This window comes from Orycteropus afer, unplaced genomic scaffold (assembly GCF_000298275.1).
Source record: "Orycteropus afer afer isolate SDZICR_OR568_19922 unplaced genomic scaffold, OryAfe1.0 scaffold00286, whole genome shotgun sequence".
Classification (NCBI taxonomy): Eukaryota; Metazoa; Chordata; class Mammalia; order Tubulidentata; family Orycteropodidae; genus Orycteropus; species Orycteropus afer.
In genome coordinates, this window is record NW_006921873.1 from 3,921,642 (window position 1) to 3,941,181 (window position 19,540).

General features: G+C 35.9%; 1 protein-coding gene across 1 annotated transcript in view; it reads left to right on the plus strand.

Moving 5' to 3' along the window:
* The window catches only part of HSF2 (heat shock transcription factor 2), a 47,278-nt gene extending 31,279 nt beyond the window's left edge, over positions 1-15,999 (plus strand). The window contains exons 7-13 of the mRNA XM_007950705.2: positions 4,317-4,404; positions 5,735-5,883; positions 6,280-6,519; positions 7,148-7,253; positions 11,539-11,592; positions 15,195-15,279; positions 15,707-15,999. Of these exons, the coding sequence (XP_007948896.1) occupies positions 4,317-4,404; positions 5,735-5,883; positions 6,280-6,519; positions 7,148-7,253; positions 11,539-11,592; positions 15,195-15,279; positions 15,707-15,999 (1,015 nt within the window). The remainder of the gene's footprint in view (positions 1-4,316; positions 4,405-5,734; positions 5,884-6,279; positions 6,520-7,147; positions 7,254-11,538; positions 11,593-15,194; positions 15,280-15,706) is intronic.
* The last annotated feature ends 3,541 nt before the right edge of the window (positions 16,000-19,540 follow it).

Here is a 19,540-nt window from a genome sequence, read left to right on the forward strand (position 1 = left end):
CTCACAATCTTTGCTGTGCTTGAGCCAATTGTTACAACCACTCTGTCAACCCTTCTTGTTGAGAGTCTTCCCCTTTTTTTGCTAACCTCTACCAAGCATATCCATACTGCAGACTGTATTCTTCAACCTTCATCAGTAGGTGCCTTAAGTTATCCTCACTTTCAGCAAGCAAAGTTCTATCGTCTGCATATCTCAGGTTGTTAATGATTCTTCCTCCAATCCTGATACCACGTTTTTCTTCATATAGTCCAGCTTCTCGGATTATTTGCTCAGCATATAGATTGAATAAGTGTGGAGAAAGAATACAACCCTGACGCACTCCCTTCTTGATTTTAAACCATGTAGTGTCCCCTTGTTCTGTTCGAACGACAGCCTCCTGGTCAAGGTACAGATTCCTCATGAGTACAATCAAGTGCTCAGGGATTCCCATTCTTCTCAATGTTATCCATTGCTTGGTTCTACAATTCACATTGCTTGGTTCTACAATCGATGCCAACGGAAGCAGCAGTCAGGACATTAGACATCGTGTAGCATTGGGAAAGTCAACTGCGAAGGAACTGTTTCAAGTGCTGAGGAGCAAGGATATCTCCTTGAGGACTAAGGTGCGCCTGACACAAGCCATGATATTTCCAATCACCTTGTATGCATGTGAGAGCTGGACAATGAATAGGGAAGACCGAAGAAGAGTTGATGCTTTTGAGTTGTGGTGCTGGCGAAGAATGCTGAAAGTACCATGGACTGCTAAAAGAACTAACAGATCTGTCCTGGAGGAAGTGCAGCCAGAATGCTCCTCGGAAGCAAGAATGGCCAGACTTCGTCTCACCTATTTTGGTCATGTTGTAAGAAGGGACCATTCCCTGGAGAAGGATGTCATGCTTGGTAGGGTGGAGGGTCGACGAAAGAGGGGGAGGCCTTCAACGAGATGGATTGATACAGTGGCTGCGATGATGGGCTCGAGTATAGCAGGGATTGTGGGGCTGGTGCGGGATCGGGCAGTGTTTCGTTCTGCTGTGCATGGGGTCGCTATGAGTCGGAAACGACTCGACGGCACTTAACAACAACAACAACACCAAGCATATGATATCCTTCTCTAGGGACTGGTCTCTTCTTACATGACCAAAGTACATGAGACGAAGTCTGGCCCTTGTCGCTTCTAAGGAGCATTCTTCTGTCTGTACTTCTTCCAAGACAGATTTGTTCTTTCTTCTGTCAGTCCATGGTATTTTCAATATTCTTTGCTAGCACCACAATTCAAAAGTATCAGGAAGTTCCATGGTCCACTAGTCTCTTGGACTAATTGTTTCCATTCATCTTTAGTTTTCTTCATTCTTCTTTGCTATGAATGAAAAGAGACCAGTTGTTACATCTAGATGGCCTCTTGCAAGCTTTTAAGACCCCAGTTGCTACTCACCGAAGTAGGATGTAGAACAGTGTTTTTGTGTAGTGTGTTATGCCAAGGTAAACTTGATGTTCCCTGCAACCATGGTCCTGAGCCCACCGGTCCAACGACTCACTCCATGAGCGTGGTTGACTGTAGCTAAGAAGTTATAACTTTGCTCATTAGTTCTATTTATATGAACATTCTTACAGTACTTACAAATACATATGTAGAAATACCATCCACCAGCCTTATATGTGGTTGTGGATATATTCCCTTTTGCCTAGATATACCTCATCATTCATCTTTGGCTTTAGTGGATGGTGTCTACCAATCTATTTACCTGTAGATTAATGTTAATTATCACTGATAACACAGTATTGTATATGTAAAAGTGTTTATCTTTGTTGTCTGTACCTCTTGTGTATCTCTGTCTTCCTTTTCCTTAGTGTTACTGTGTTGGTCACTTGATTTGGTATATTTGAAATCTTTTGTTCAGGTCTAACTCATCATTTCTTCCTTTCTCTGTAGCTACTCTCCATTCAAGAGCAGGTGTCAGAGTCTCTTCCGACATTCATTTTGGTCTTCTTCCTTTTCTGTCTTTTTAATGACCTTTTGTTTTCTTCTTGGATAATGTTCTTGATGTCATCCTACAACTCAGCTGGTCTTTGATCACTGGTGTTCAGTATGTCAAATCTGTTCTTCAGATGGTCTCTGTATTCAGGTGGGATATAATCAAGGTCATATTTTGACTCTTGTGGACTTGTTTTAATTTTCTTCAGTTTCATCTTGAGGTTGCATATGAGCATTTGATGGTCTATTCCAGTCAGTTCCTGGCCTTGTTCTGACTGAAGTCATTGCCTTTCTCCATTGCCTCTTCCCAAATGTTGTTGATTTGATTCCTGTATTTTCCTTGTGTCGAGTTCCATGTGCATAATTTTAATCACTGTTTTTGTTGTTGAAAAAAGGTATTTGCAGTGAATAAGTCATTGGTCTTGCAAAATTATATCATGTGGTCTCCGACATTTCTTTTTTCAAAGCCATATTTTTCCAACTACCAGTGTTGCCTCTTTGTTTCCAATTTTTGCATTCCAGTCTTCAATACTTATTAATAATTTTGATTGCATGCTTGGGCAGTTTCAAACTACAGAAGTTGGTAAAAATCTTCAATTGCTTCATCTTTGGCTTTAGTGGATGGTGTGTATATTTGAGTGATAGTGGTATTATTTGGTCTTCCTTGAGGCATATGGATATTATCCTGTCACTGACAGCATTGTACTTCAGGATAGATCTTGAAATATTCTTTTTGACAATGAATGCAATGCCATCCTCTTCAGTTTGTCATTCCCAGCATAGTAGACCATGTGATTGTACAATTCAAAATGGCCAATATCAGTCCATTTCAGCTCACTAATCCCTAGTGAGCTGCCATTTCATATTTTACAACTTTCAGTTTTTCTTGATTCATACTTCATACATTCCATGTTCTTATTATTAATGGACATTAGAGGCTATTTTTTTATTTTGAGTTATGCCACATCTGCAAATAAAAGTCCTAAGAGCTTTACTGTATCCATATCATTAAACTTGACTCTACTTTGAACTCAGAGGCAGGTAGTTCTTCCCCAGTTGTATTTTGATTGGCTTCCAATTGTTGCCACCAATATTCTAGCACTCTCGCAGACAGTGTTTCACTGCTAATTCATAAGGTTTTCAGTGCCTAGTTTTTTCAGAAGTGGACCATCACGTCCTTCTTCTTAGTTTTTCTTAGGTTAGAAGCTCTGTTGAAACTTGTCCACCATGGGTGACCCTGTTGATATTGAAATACCAGTGGCATAGCTTCCAGCATCACAGCAACACATAAACCATCGCAGTACAACAAACTCATAAGGGTGACCTATACCTGGACAACCAAATATTTTAGTGATCAACCATGAGTGGTCTTTGTTTATGGAGTTTATATCTGTTGCCCCAGATGAACAACCCTCGCTTATTAAGTTATGCTCTCAACATCTCAAGAATGATGTTATTTCTATTGCTGTGATCCTGCTTACATTTTTAAGAGATAAGGATAGCCTTAATGGACACTTTTTACTGACACAGTTAATAAAGAATCATTTTTTAATTTAGATTAGTTGTTTAATATATCATAAGAAGACCTGAATGAAGGAAATTCTTTAAAAAAAAAAAATTGAAGAAAACATCTTTGTTTAATCCTTTCATAGAAGGAGCTCTGGTAGCGTAGTACCTAAGGCACTTGACTGCTAACCAGAAGGCTGGTGGTTCAAACCCACCAGCCACTCCTCGGAAGGAAGGTTGGGCAGTCAATCTACTTCCTTAGTGATACCACCTCAGAAACCCAAGTAGGAGTCTCTATGAGTTGGGTCTGACTCATTGGCACATAACAACAACAGCAACAAAAGTTTCTTAAACTATATATCGACCATGAGTTTTTGGTGCCTGTAAATATCAGTAGGTGCTACTGTCAAACCTATAGCTTAAAAAAAATTATGGGTAAAAAAAGTAGTTGGAAGAAGTAAAAGATTATTTGTAAGGCTTAATTATGATAGAACTTTGTGGCCTTCGTTTTACATGTATTAAGTAGTTCATGTGATATTACCTATTTATTTTGCTGTATAATTAAAGTTTTTGTAAAAGTTGTGTAGTTTAGTCAGCAGTGATTTATATTTGAATTGAGTAATTAATTTGTATTTAACAAAAATCATATGGAAGAATGGAAAAATGAAAGTCTTAGACACACTCATACTCCAGTTTCTACTCCTAAACCAATAATTTTTAAAGAGATCCCTGCCTGTCTTTACTGGAAATTTTTATTCATCTTTAAAAGAGTATGTTTGTATGTGAGCAAGTTTTTCAAAGCTATTTATACTTGTTTGTCTGCTTCACTAAACTGTATGAATATTCTTCTGATTTTTAGGCCTCTACTTCTAAATACTAATGGAGCCCAAAAGAAGAATCTCTTTCAGCACATAGTCAAAGAACCAGCTGATAATCACCATCATAAAGTAATTTTTTGTTCAATTTTATTTTATTTTTGCTATTGTCTCCAACTGAACTTTATTATAATAGTATTTCATGCACAACGAGAAGTTTAGTGAATAATAATTTAAATGCTCATCCTCCAGCTTTATTAAATCATGACTAGTTTTTTGCTTAGATTATTTTAAGAAATAAACCATTACAGATATAATTGTCCCAGTTGCTCCTTCCTGAACTTGTTATCACCCCCTTTTCCCCTAGAGGAAATAACTACGTTAAATTTAGTATTTATATTTCCCGTGGGCTTATTATGTGTGTATCCATGAACATTGTTTGACATTATTTTGTACATAACCTAATTTGTATTTGGAAAGAAGACTGCCTTAGAGATACTGCCTCTGAAGCCCAAGGAGGGGTTACCAGGAGTAATAAAATTCTGTACATTTTTGCAGTATGATTTTTTTTTCCTTGGTGTTGCCTTTCAGATTTATTTTTTAAGAATATAGATTTAGTTTATTCATTTTAAAGTATTGAGATTTCTGTTCTCAGACATACCGTGTTTAACATATATGTATAATACATGTAATTCCTCTACTCACCATTGTTTCTAAGCCATTAAACGTACTTAAATGTTTTGCTTTTAGAATTAAACACTCATGTAAATGGTTGAAATTTTTTAATTTAACTAGACTTAGATATTTTAAAATAGTTTATATCTTTTGTCTCTAGTGTTGAAATTTATAGATTTTTTTCATTATAATGCCTTATTTTGCTTAGGAGAATTGAAAGCTTTTTCATTACAGTATATATAGCCTGAATATATCTATAGCTTAAAAAAAAATCACTGCTGAAAATCCAGGGTGACATTTAACTATGGAATAGTTGAAGTGTTTCTTTTCTATTAGTGAAACTGTTTAATGAGTTGGAATAAAACATGTCCCAAAACAGTGCCTTGAGATGAAGTAAAACCCACCAGCCCAGTTGCCAGCCAGTGATTCTTACAATCTCTAGTCAAGTCTTACGATTTTCTTTTGCCCTTTGGATATAAAAAGTGCTTTAGAATTTGGAGATCTTTTTATACAAATATTCTGATGCATTTAATCTTTAGGATCTCTTATGATAAAAAAAAAAAGGTATTTGCTTATGCAGATAATATACCTCTTTTCTCCTTGCATTAGTACAGTTAACACCAACAGGCATAAAGGTCCCATTAGGGCAGAGAACATAACTTTTGCCCACCATTGTATTCTTAGCATTTAATAATAGTAGGTGCTCAATTAATATTTTTTGAATGATATGTTGTTTGCTAATCAGCATTATTTAGAATTTTTTGATATTTTACTCTCTCTCTTCTAGGTTCCACACAGTAGGACTGAAGGTTTAAAACCAAGGGAACGGATCTCAGATGACATCATTATTTATGATGTTACTGATGATAATGCAGATGAAGAAAATATTCCAGTTATTCCAGAAACAAATGAAGATGTTATATCTGATCCCTCCAAGTAAGGAGATGTATGAGATATACTTTATGAAAAATACTGGTCACTTTTCTTACTAAAAACCTATATTCAAAATATCTTTGTTCTTTGATGGACTAATATCAGACTCATATTTGGGTTATTAAATTGAGTAATTGAAATAAGTTATTCAACCAAATACAGACCCCAATGGAAAAAAATGAGAATTAAGTCTGAATTTTTCCCTTTTTTTGGAGTTAAATGCCATTAATGGAGTTTTTGCACCCTATGAAGAAGTATCAGTGTTTATGATTAAGCTAATTACCCAAGAAGGGATATATGATTTATGGAGACAATTTTCTGGAGACTGAATGGATAGAATGAATTTATTGAATTTGTCTGAAAATGTAATTGGTTCTTTGTCATATTACTGATTGATAGCTGTAGCCAGTATCCAGATATTGTCATTGTTGAAGATGACAATGAAGATGAATATGCACCTGTCATTCAGAGTGGAGATCAGAGTGAACCAGCCAGAGAATCCCTGAGTTCAGACAGTGATAGCACCAGCCCACTCATGTCTAGTGCCGTGCAGCTAAATGGCTCATCCAGTCTGACCACAGAAGATCCAGTGACCATGATGGATTCCATTTTGAATGATAACATCAATCTTTTGGGAAAGTGAGTGCTCATCTAATAAAAAATATTACCTTTTTTGTTCACTTCACATATATTCTGTTTCTCTGAGTGATCTTCCTTTCAGATAATGAACAAATACAGTCTACCTTCCTCTATTTTTATAAGAGTTGAGCTGTACAAGTAGTATTTTGATAGGAATTTAATAATCTCGAACAGTTTGGGGATTTTCTTGGTAGTTACTCAAATTTTTTAAATGAAATATTTGTTTTAAATGTCCATATGCTTATGTATATTTGTGTTTATGAATAGGATTATAGAGTATCTTCCCAGGTAAGGAGCTTACTATTTTATAGCATAAGAAAAAGAAAGCCAGTAATTAATTATAATAATGAGTAATAAGAGGGAAAACATTTTATAACTTACAATATGAAGGAAAACAGTAAATCAGACTGTTGTTGGAGAATGTTTTTTCTATAAATACTTAATTTCGTGTAAAGGCTTTGAGTTCTCAGTAATCAAATTTTCTGAAATCCTGGATTTTGAAAAGGAGCTACTAAGATTATGCACTGGTAATGTTTCGGCAGTTGCTGGGAATATTTTGCTATGTAATTTTAAATATGAAAACAAAGATACCTCATATTTGATGTTTTTTAAAATATTTTTTCTTTAGGGTTGAGCTGTTGGATTATCTTGACAGTATTGACTGCAGTCTAGAGGACTTCCAAGCCATGCTGTCAGGCAGACAGTTTAGCATAGACCCAGATCTCCTGGTTGATGTAAGTACTTTGGATAATCTCTGCTATAGTAGTAATTTATGTGATTATGTATATAAATTATAAATCAATATAGCATTTTCTTCTTGTATTCTACACTGTAGTTCTGTATTTTCTTTAAAAAAAAAAAAGAAGCAAGTGGTTTTATTTATCAGAAAACATGAACAGATGTGTTCAGGACATTGAAGGAGAGTGATCAGGGTAGCAGTTCAGTTAATCCCCATGTAACAACATACCAGCTCTATTCAACAGTACTGTTAAATCCAAGTCTTGTCTGGACTTGTTACTGTTTTATGTTTTGCTCTAGAATGAATTGACACTGAATAGAAATCTGTGGGACTTAACAGTGTAGGCACTTAGCCAGGAAGCAGCATGGAGACACTTAATACTTTGAGAATTAACATTTTTCCCTCAATTGTATTATTTTTTTATATATGCTTTATATTTTAAACTTCTGTGTTCTGAGTCTCAAGGTTTCCAAATTCTAATCCCCACTGCCACCCCTATGAACTTGACTAGCATTTTTTGGACTGTGAATCCTTATCTACCATTTCTGCCCATTACCCACTCTTCTTGCTGTCTTCCCTCTTATTTCTCCCTTACCTAAAGCTTTTTATAAGACCTAATCCCCCTCAGATGAGTCTTTTTTTCCCCCATTTCCATTTTATGTTGTGAACAAGTTTCTCTCTTTATCTTGATAAGTTTTGTTGCTCCTTTATTTTAAAGTCTTTCTTTAAAATGCAGCTTCTCTTACATCAAAAGTCTACACTTTTGCCCTTTTAAGAGCCTCTCAATAAGGCCAAAAGTTAATCTTGTTCTTACTCTTTAAGGTTACTTACAGTCCACTGATTTACCACCTATACCCCTTTACTTCTCCTGTCAGTCTTTGTCAGTGTCACATAACATTATCACCCTATTCAAATCATCAGTACCTCATAGGCTAGATTTTACCTTCTTTGAAGATTTTCTTTTCAGGCTGACCTATGTTGCTATCTTAAATGAATTTAGCATCCATGTTGATGACTTACTTCAGTTTGTTAACAGTAATTTGACTGCCCTTATTGATTTTATCGGGAGCCCTGGTGGCGTAGCCTAAGGCATTTGACTGCTAACCAGAAGGCTGGTGGTTCAAACCTACCAGCCACTCCTCGGAAGGAAGGTTGGGCAGTCTACTTCACTAGTGATACTGCCTCGGAAACCCAAGGAGGGGTCACTATGAGTCAGATCCAACTCAACGGCAGTGAGTTTTGTTTTGTTTTTTGTTTATTGATTTTGTCCCCACTCTCAATTCAAGGACTTTTTAGAAAATCTGTTAATCTTATAATTCTGAACCTCTACAGATCTTGGCATTTTTCAGCTAAGGCATTATTCTGTTTTTCTATCCTTTAATTCAACCTTGGAACATTTACCATATTTGCTTATCTTCAAGACTTCGTCTTACTCACAGTGGATTATTCACCCTGCCTTGGTCATCTCATTGGCCATGACTATCCTTCTTTATCAGAAGGATCCTTACTTCCTCTTTAAAGCCATTTTGTATACTGTCCTCTGCTTCTCCAGTTTTTATAGCTTTATCCTTGATCTTTCCTATCTGCCTCTAATTAGATATCTCTTTCATTAAAAAGCATTTTGAGATATTACTATGTTCGTTTACGCTCCTGATCCTCTCTTTCACTACAAAACATTAGAAATGAATGGCTATATCTGTTACCTCTTTTTTAACTCTATTTTTTTTTTTTTTTTTTGAAACTCTCCATCTTGCTAATTTACTCTAACCCCGTGCTGTCTTGGTTTATTCATTGTAAGTAGGTTATGATTTTCTTTCTTAATAAATCAGGTCACCAGGCTGTTGGAAGAAGGTTTGCTTTGACTCTGGCATATCTAGAGTCTGTAATTGATTTATGTTACTTACTAGCTGTATTACTACTGGTAGGAAAATTAGCTTCTTTTGCTCAGTTTCTTCACCTATAAAATGTAGCTAATGCTTAATATGAAAGGCTCTTATGAGGATTATAAATAATTAACATTATTATTATTGCTACACTATTAAATATTCCATAGCAGAACTTTTTCTGTTGATTTTGGAGGCACTGGATCTCTGTTCTCTTCCTGTCCCTGTAACCATTCTGTGTACTTGAAAGGGCTTTTCTTTTTCCTGCTGTCTTCTACTTGTGGGTATTCTTCAAGGGACTCAGTCTTTCATCCTCTTTTATTTTCTCTACCTCATTTGTTTTTCTGTTCTTTCTCAATGAAGAGATTCTGGCTTGTAGGATTGCTCTCAAATTATATCTCCAGCTCTTAATATTTGTTAAAAAATAAACTGTGCTTTAATTCTAATTACATACCTTTGGAATTATCACTTAGATCTGACCATAAATTACCTGTTTTACACCAAACTTAACTCTGTAAGCTAGTTCTTTTCTTATTTTCTATAGTGATATTGTACTTTTCTTGACTTATGTAGGATAGTTACCACCAGATCACCTTGGTTTCCTCCTCTTTATCTTACCACTCACCAAGTTCTGTGTGTTTTTCAAAATAGCACTTAAAAGCCATCCCTGCTTTTTATTTCCACTGTTGCCTCTCTTGCCCAAGACCTTCATTATTTTATTCCTGAACTATGCTGCAATATCATAATTAAAAAAAAATCTACAGGTGCATTGCCTTTTTTCTGAAATGGCAGATATGGTAAGGGGATGAATAAATGTATTAAGGAGTTCATGGGTTCTCTCTGCAGACCTCAGTATTGGAGGACCCAGGGTAGAGTCAGTAGCAGGGACCTGACCTTAGAATTTAGCTAACTTTGTTAGCTCCTTATATCTGATCTGTTTTTTTGTACTTCACATCATTTGTCTGCGGAGAATAAGTATATGGTATGCCTCAATTAGTGAGTAGGGGATGCGTGCAGTAAAGAGGGAAAGAAAAGTGTTTATAAAGGTGGTCCTCCTCAGGTTACCACTCAGTGGGGATGATATCTGGTCAGGCCTCTGAGGCAGTGACAAGCTGAAGTAGCAGATTAATAATGATATATAGCTATGAAAAGAGAAGAAGGAAATGAAAGGGAGATACAGGAATTCATGTTTAGAAAGGATGGAGGAGTGATCTGCCTTTGGCCTCTGTATTTCATTCTATCCTGTGAACTATTTGGTATGCTCATTCTCCTAAAATGCTCATTAAATCACTCTACTTCACCACTGTTTCCAATGTTCTTTTTCCAGACAGGATGTGGCCTCATCCACTCTATTTTAAGAACCTTAAGTATACCACTTACTATCTAACTAGAAACTTCTACATTATTTAAACTCTTTATTGAACATACCTCACAACCATTCCTTCTCTGTTGTTTCTAATGCTATATTAATGTACTGTTCTTCCATCCTCTCTCCTTTCTACTCATCTTTGGGGATTGACACATCACATAGCTTCATCATAGCTTTTCTGTTTTCTGTGTGTGTGTGTGTGTGTGTGTGTGTGTGTGTGTTTTCCTCCCTTCTGTTTATTCCTCATTATTTATGAGCCCTTCATCCATTGTTGTAATAATGAATTGTATCTGATCATATGTTGATATTTGAAGTTGATTTTGCCTTTTAGAGTGTAAGCTCCTGGAGAACAGGATAGTGTCTTCATCTTGTGTTCTTTGTGATGTCATTTATTTCTTAGATATTCAGTAAAACTGTCTGGAATAAATGACTTGTGTTACATATAACAAAAGTTACATACAAACTGACTGGACTGAATTATGCACTCAAAGACTTAAGTCCCTTGATAGATGAGTTGAAAACCAACCAGTAGGTAGGCCATCTTGTCAGGACTCAGTTTTGGAGCCACTGTCCTAGAGCGAAGTCCATAAATTTATCACCTAATTAGCAGGTATTCAGTGAAGGCTTGGTGTCAGAGTAGGGGATTCAGCTACTCCTTTGGGTGGCACTTAACAGCCAAAGGCATTTAAGGAGAAATAAATAAAGGAAATGAAATTGGATGGAGAATAATGAAGGATAGGGAGAATGGGGAGAACCACCATTTGTCTCAAGTGATTTATTACACACCTGTTTTATAGAGTCTTAGAACATGAAATTTTATGTAATGCAAAGGCTGGCTTGCTCTGCTCTTGTTTGTTTGTTTGTTTGTTGCTCTTTCTGCTTTCCTCTTGCAAACTTGTTTTACTGTGTGGAAACTTCCCTAGTGCAGGAGCTTCATCTCTTTACCCAACATGGCTGTTTGAAAATTATGAACACACAATTTTTTAAAATATTTTTAAACTTATGATCTTTCTTGTTTGGTCTTTCAGCTTTTCACTAGTTCTGTGCAGATGAATCCCACAGATTACATCAATAATACAAAAGTAAGTTTTAATTCATGTTGCTCAGGACCCATAGCTGTAAGAATCTGGAAAAAAAAAAAAAAAAAACCCTAATAGAGAGCAATATCACTCCCAGTTACAAAAAAAAAAAAAAACATTTTTTCTCTACCTAATATACATGATCAAGATAGTAGAGTTTTAGATGAAAAAGTAGCTTTGGTTATGAGATAAATCATTGCCCGATTCTACTAATGGGTATGGGAATAACTACTAGTATGAAACTGGCCCTTCCTGTGCTGGTCCTAAAAGGTCATTTGACTAAACTTGGGAGTGTTCAGATACAGCATTAAAATTAGTTATCAGAATATGATTTCTTAATGCTTTATGTGCTATGTTTACATTCTTATTCCTTCCATAAGCACAAATTCTAAACATTTTTTTATTAAAAGTTTCTTGTTGCCCATATTTTATTTATCAGTACAGTAATAATTGCTCAGTAATTTATACTAATTGAAGGTAAGGCAAGTTAAAACAGTGAATTAGGTAATTGGGATTTTGTTTTTAAAGTAACATGGTTTTTGTTATATTTTTAAATGTATAGGAACTCCACTTGGGCTTAGCAAGTGTTGAGGTATTGACAAGAGATTCTTTAGAACTGGTTTTTGGTTTTTTTTGGAAGGACAATTTGAATTGTTAGAGCAGATGTTTATAAATGTTTTATTATTTTGTACAATTTACTGTCTTGAATAGGTATATACTCCCTTTATCGTGTCTGGGAGGAGCCATGGTGTGACAGTGGTTAAAGTGCTTGGCTGCTAATTGAAAGGTTGGTGGTTTGAACCCACCAACTGCTCCAGAGGAGAAATATGTGGCAGTTTGCTTCCACAAAGATTTGCAGCCTAGGAAACACTCTGGGCAGTTTTACTCTGTCCTATAGGAAGGGTCAGGAGCTCTGGTAGCTTAGTGGCTAAAGCACTTGACTGCTAACCAGAAGGCTGGCGGTTCAAACTCACCAGCCACTCCTCGGAAGGAAGGTTGGGCAATCCTACTTCTATAGTGATACTGCCTTGGAAACCCAAGGAGGGGTCGCTATGAGTCTGGGCTGACTCGACGGCACTTAACAATAACAACAACAACATAGGAAGGGTCACCATGAGTCTAAATTAATTCGATGGCAGTGGATGGGTTCTCTAGTATATATATACAGAGTTATTTAGTGACCCTTGTTTTACTTTGAATAAAAAGGTAAATCAAAATCTCTGGAATTTGTACAAATTAAAGATTAGTAAGAGTCAGAATTTTATCTTAGTTCTTATTCTCTGTAATCTAAAAGTGAGCATATCTAAAAAGTTACTAGGGGTGGGGAGGTGGTTTTCTGACTGTTGTTAGGTGTAACTTGATTTTCTACATTTTGAAAGTTCTATAGTAGTCTAAGTAACTTAAGCTTGGATAATCTGAGAGTTTGTAGACTAGGAAGGTGATTATGCAGTTAGTATTTGGATAATTCATGTCAGGGATTGGCATGCTTTTTCTGTAAAAGTCAAGCTAGTAAATATTTTCAGTTTTGTGAGCCACAGCTACTCAGTTCTGCTGTAGTACAAAAGCAGTGATTAATGATAAGTATAAGAATGAATGTGGCTGTGTTCTAATAAAATTTTATTTAAAAAAGCAGACAGCATGCTACATTTGGCCTATGGACCATAGTTGGTCAAACTTTGTAAGATTCTTTGGACAACTTCAGCTTTGTATTTCAGTGAACATGATCATATTGTTGAGTGTTACTAAGCCATAGACCTTAAGTTGAGTGGACCCATATCATGTATTCATTTACTGAATGTGCTTTCATATTTATTGCTAGGCATTAAGTCATTCTTCATTCTTTTATCATGTTCCTTATTCCAAGAGACAAAGAGCTTGCATACAGTTTTTAGAAAATAGCAGCTAACAGAAAAGTGAATACTATTCTACAATACTGTAGAAAAATTAAATTTGAGAATAACTTTTCAGTATAGTTAGTCCTGGAATTATCTTTTTCTAAAATCATTGGCATATCCACTGTCATTTCCTTGCCCATGACAGAGGTATTACATACAACACTAATGTATTACATTAATGTATTATATACAACACAATCCTAGTAAATCAGGATGCCTTATGGTAGTCTGGGTGGCCATTACTAATGGATAAGAATTTGCATGGGAGGTGAAACTCATTTATCATCCTGGTTCTCATCTGTTGTAGAACAGCAGTGGCATCCTTGGATATTGCCTGTTTTCAGGAAATATAAGAATAAAGATCATGTCATTGTATTAATGTTTTATGTATTATGAATGCTAAATAAGAAAATTATTATTATTATTATTTTTTTTTTAAAAAAAAAGCTCTAAGTAGTTTTTTAAGGAGCTTTGGTGGTGCTATGGTTAAAGCATTGGGCTGCTAATCCAAAGATTGGCAGTTTGAACCCACCAGCCACTCAGGAGAAAGATGAGGCAGTCTCCTTCCATAACAATTTACAGCCTTGGAAACCCTATAGGGCAGTTCTGGTGCCATAGTGCCTAAGGCATTTGACTGCTAACCAGAAGGCTGTTGGTTCAAACCCATCAGCCACTCCTTAGAAGAAAGGTTGGGCAATGATACCGCCCCGCCTTGGAAACCCAAGGAGGGGTCGCTGTGAGTGGGATCCGACTCAGCGGCAGTGAGCTGGAGTCACTGAATCAGAATTGACTCAGTGGCAGTTGATTTTTTAGTTTTGGATTTAAGTAGGTATTATTACATCTTGGGGCCATTCTCTTCTCTGAATACTGGCAACTGGTACTGTGTCAATTAATGGTGAATATCAGAGGGAGTGTAGAATTACTAGACAGATGTTTGTTACATCACATGTACTTAACTAGTATGCTGATATCTGGGACTTAAAACTGTTTAGGAAAAATTGTGAACCTTTTTACCTCAAAACTTGATCGTCAGTGGAAAGTACACTGAAGAACTTAACAACATTAAAGATTTAATAACCGTACCACTGTCAGATAGATGTAAGGAGAGAAGACAGTGTTTGAAAGAAGCAAATTAATTGACAGAAAAGAACTAAGAAAACCACAAAGAGGAAAAGTCAATGTACCACACCTCAATTTTGAGATTTCTAATATAGGAATAGTTTTAAAGATGTCATCATACAGCTAATCCTGAGCTATTCCAAATATGTCCAAATATGTTTGAATTTTTGTTTATGAATGAAGGAAAATGTGAAATACATTTTTAATCAAAATATTTAAAGTAAATTTTATTGCTTAAAAACTTAATCATCTAATTAGCATTTTAAAACCAGTCATCTTTGATTCATTTTTTTACCTTTAACAAAGTCTGTGTTATTTTACTATTGAAAAGGCTCCCCTGCCTTTATACTTACTATCATCCTAATTCAGGTTGTTTCCTCCCTTTGATGACAACAATAGTTTCTTACCCATCTTGTTAACTCTACTCAAATCTCTTTTCTCTCTCTAGTTCATCTTTCCAGATGCTCCCCCTTTCCCATATATTTCAGATGATATAACAATATTTATATACTATTCTAATTTTTTTGCTGTTTCAGGAACATATAAAATGTGAAACATATAAGTATTTTTATATTATTTTTTCTCTTTTAGTCAGAGAATAAAGGATTAGAAAGTACCAAAAACAATGTAGTTCAACCGGTTTCAGAAGAAGGAAGAAAATCTAAACCCAAACCAGGTATGTATAAATGTAGTATTAGTTTCAAGTTAAGAGTCCTACAAAGAAACAAATATGAGCTAAGGAAATTCTTGCAATACTTAAAAATTGAACGCAGAGTATAACTGGCCTCAGTTCTGTTCAGTGTCAGGTTCTAGTTATATAGAGAAAATTAAATTAGTGATGTAATGGTTCTTAAAGTTTAAGTTATGGGATCACCCTCCCCCCATTTAACTTTAGGAAAAGAAAAAGACCCCTCATGTCTTAATTGTTAAATAAGAGATTTAACTTTTTGACCTGTATATTTTTTAATTTACTAACAAAAACTATCATAGTTTGTTGTTTAACATTAAAGATAATGATATATGCACATCTGTTTCCATTTTTGCCCCCTTTAGTTTGAACTCTGTGTAAGCAGGTAATAAGAATGTTTTTCTGATCTTTTTAGATAAGCAACTTATCCAGTACACTGCCTTTCCACTTCTTGCATTCCTTGACGGGAACCCTGCTTCTGCTGTTGAACAGGGGAGTACAACATCATCAGAAGTTATGTCTTCTGCAGATAAACCTATAGAAGTTGATGAGCTTCTGGATAGCAGCCTAGATCCAGAACCAACCCAAAGTAAGCTTGTTCGCCTGGAGCCATTGACTGAAGCTGAAGCTAGTGAAACCACACTGTTTTATTTATGTGAACTTGCTCCTGCACCTCTGGATAGTGATATGCCACTATTAGATAGCTAAATCACCAAGAAGTGGACTCTCTGTGTATATATTCATCAAAATGATGAATTATTTATTTTGAAGTATCATTTGGTACTTTTTTATGTAAATTTGTTTTGTTTAATCAGATACTGTGGAATCTAAAGCACCTTTTGCTTTTCTCACTAACCACACACTGTTGCTCAGCTGTGTAAGTACACAAGATTCAATGCACATTATTGGCATATCTTTACGTTGGATTCAGATGGCCATTTTTCTCCATTTGCAGCAAATTAGACTTCCTTTTTATATATAAGCCCGTTAACCCCAGTTAAACTTTTGTTATTTCGTTTGTTTGTTTTACTTGTTTGATATGTCTGACTGCATTGAGTGTAAGTCACTAGAACTAATGGTAGAACTCCTAAAGCTTTCTCTGTACTAGTTACTTTTATTAAATATTTTTCACTTTGCTTATTTTTAAAACCGGAAACATAAAGTGCCTGTATCTTGTGAAACTTCATTTGTCTTTCTTGGTTCAGAGATGTTCATTCATTCAGAGAAGTTCATTCATGTTCAACAGGAAAAGCAAAGTGTACATGAGTACTTGCTATCTGATACGGTTCCAGCTTAACATGCATGGAAAAAGAAGGGATGGGATGGAGTCAGCCCCATCCACTCAGATGGACTAGTTTTAAGAAAAACTTTCTGGTTTGTGTTTTATTGACCCATGCTATTTAGTAAAATAAACATAATGAATGTTGCGTTCTAGTGTGTGTTAAGTGTCTTCTTGGGAGGTGACACACACATGTAATAGTTGTTTGTTCTCATAGGAAGCAGATGGACTTAAGACTGTTTGTTGTTCATTATTCATAATTTGAGTCACACCAATATCTTTGTGCCCTATCTGAAAATATAGACTGTATTACAAGGGAATAATACATAATGTCTTTAAATTTACTGTGTTTTAAAGGTCTCTTTTTTTATGTAAAAAAAAAAAACTATACTGACTTGCTTTCTATGTTTCCAATTAGGCCTGAGAGAAGTGTGTCTCTCAGTATTCCAAATGAGGTTAGAACAGTATCACTGTATGCCACCAAGGGTCTACAGTTTTTGCCCTTAGAGAAGGTAGAAGAAATAGTCAAATCCCCTCCTTTGGAATGGTTGCTCCTGAAGATGCAGAGACTTCACGTAAGGCCAGGTACCTTGTTTATCACTGGAGGAATTTAATGTTTGAGTATTATACAGGTCTTTAGTATTGCAGAAAGTGGCATGGCAGTTCAGCACTTGGCTGTTAACCGCAAGGTTGGCAGTTGGAACCCACCCAGGAGCTGATTGGGGGAAAGACCTGGTAATCTGCTTCCATAAAGATTACAGTCACGATAACCCTTTGTGGAGGTTCTGCTCTTTCACATGGGGTTGTTATGAGTTAGAATTGACCCAGTGGCACCCAACAAGATTTGATAAGGAATAACAAGAGAGGCTTTCCTATTGACCATATTCTGTCTCTAAATGTCTTAGAATTTTCTCTTACTATGATATAAAAAGATTCAGAGTAAGGCCTAGCACAGAGGAGTAGAAAGACATTCCTTAGCAGATCTGAAATAGTCGGCTGTTACAATGAGGTCTTGGTGAATTAATTCAAGACTCCACAGTTTTCTGTAGGAGCTGTGGAAGTCTACTTTCCTAGAGGTTTTTAAGGTGAGAATTGTTCAGAAACTGAGGCTTTTTCTCATTTCCTTGCCTTTTTCACTGTAGGATATGACCAGGTTTCTTCTTACAGGTATTTTGGAACATTAAAGATAGCTTTGATGCTTGACAAATACTCTAAAAATAATTTTGAAAAACTTTATACTCCGAATCGTTTTTAATTAAACATCTAAAATCTTAAACTTGAATAGTTTAGGATATTGTTAATACTGACATTTTAAAATATAATTGTTATGTGCTTTTAAATACATCTAAAGAATTTGAAATACTATAATGATTTGATACCTATCACTATCTATTCCAGTTCCCCCAAGGAATTGTCCTCTGCTTTTATTATGTGTGAAAATCGTGTATGGATGATCTTTTCACACTTCCCTGCAACTCAGTTTGATACTGTGTCCTGTAACTTTGGGATTCTAAATATTAAAAATCCTACTCCAGTTATAAATACGTAGCTGATCAAAGCATTATAAATACACGTGTGTTGTTGTTGTTGTTATGTGCCGTCGAGTCGGCCCCGACTCATAGCGACCCCTCCTTGGGTTTCCGAGGCAGTATCACTACGGAAGTAGGATTGCTCAACCTTCCTTCCGAGGAGTGGCTGGTGGGTTTGAACCGCCAGCCTTCTGGTTAGCAGTCAAGTGCTTTAGCCACTATGCTACCAGAGCTCCTAAATACATGTGTTGTTGTTGTTGTTATGTGCCGTCGAGTCGGCCCCGACTCATAGCGACCCCTCCTTGGGTTTCCGAGGCAGTATCACTACGGAAGTAGGATTGCCCAACCTTCCTTCCGAGGAGTGGCTGGTGGGTTTGAACCGCCAGCCTTCTGGTTAGCAGTCAAGTGCTTTAGCCACTATGCTACCAGAGCTCCTAAAAATGTGTAGAAGACTGTTAATTGATTGTGGGCAATCTACTTCCGTTGTGATACTGCTTCGGCAACCCAATGAGGGGTCGCTATGAGTCGGGTCCAACTTGATGGCGTATAACAGCAGCAACATTATGCAGCTAGATTATTTTGGCCTTCCTTGCAATTAGGGTAGTCATGTGACCGAGTTCTAATAAATAAAATAGGGGAAGGGATATATAGTACTTCCAGGTCCAGTCTGTGAAAAGCTCCCCCATGTGAATCCTTCATGCCCTTTATTCTCTGCTGGCTTGATGCAGGTTGGTATGTGGCGTCTGAGTATACACTCAGGACAAAGAAGCCTGGCTTCCTGAATCACTGCTTAAAGGGGAGCCACCCATCAATCCTAGACACCTATTTTAAACTTCAAATGAGGAGGGAACAACTTTTATGATGTTCTGCCTCTGAGTTTTGGGGGTTGATTTGATAGAGCTTTTAGTGTTTGCCAATAAAATATGGTAGAAATTTTGATGAACTGATACTAAACATAAAAAGTAAAATTTTATCAGAAATAATATCTTTTAATGGAATAAAGAGCTTGGATTTTTTCAAGTTGTGTTTTTATCTATGGCCATTTATCAGTATAATAAGGGTTTTTCAGCATCTATTGCATTTCAATTTAGAAATTTCATTTGCCATTTCTTAAGGTATGTATATTAGTTTTCATTTAAACTAGTAAAGACCATAGAAAATTGAGATTTAAAATAAAACTGCCTGTTTTTGGCACCAATAAAAATGAAATGTGAAGAAAAATAGTCAAATAAAAATAGTGAGGTATGTGTTTTGGTTCTGAGGGATGAAGTGCAAAATGAAAATATTAGACATAACTCCAAAGCTTGTATTTGATCTCTTTATTAGATCTCCTAAGGCATTGCATTCCCAAGATTATCTCTTGGAAGAAATTTGGATTTTTATCTTTTCAAATAGCAATGTTTGTTTTTGTTCCTTTTTTTTTTTTTTTTTTGGTGGTGCA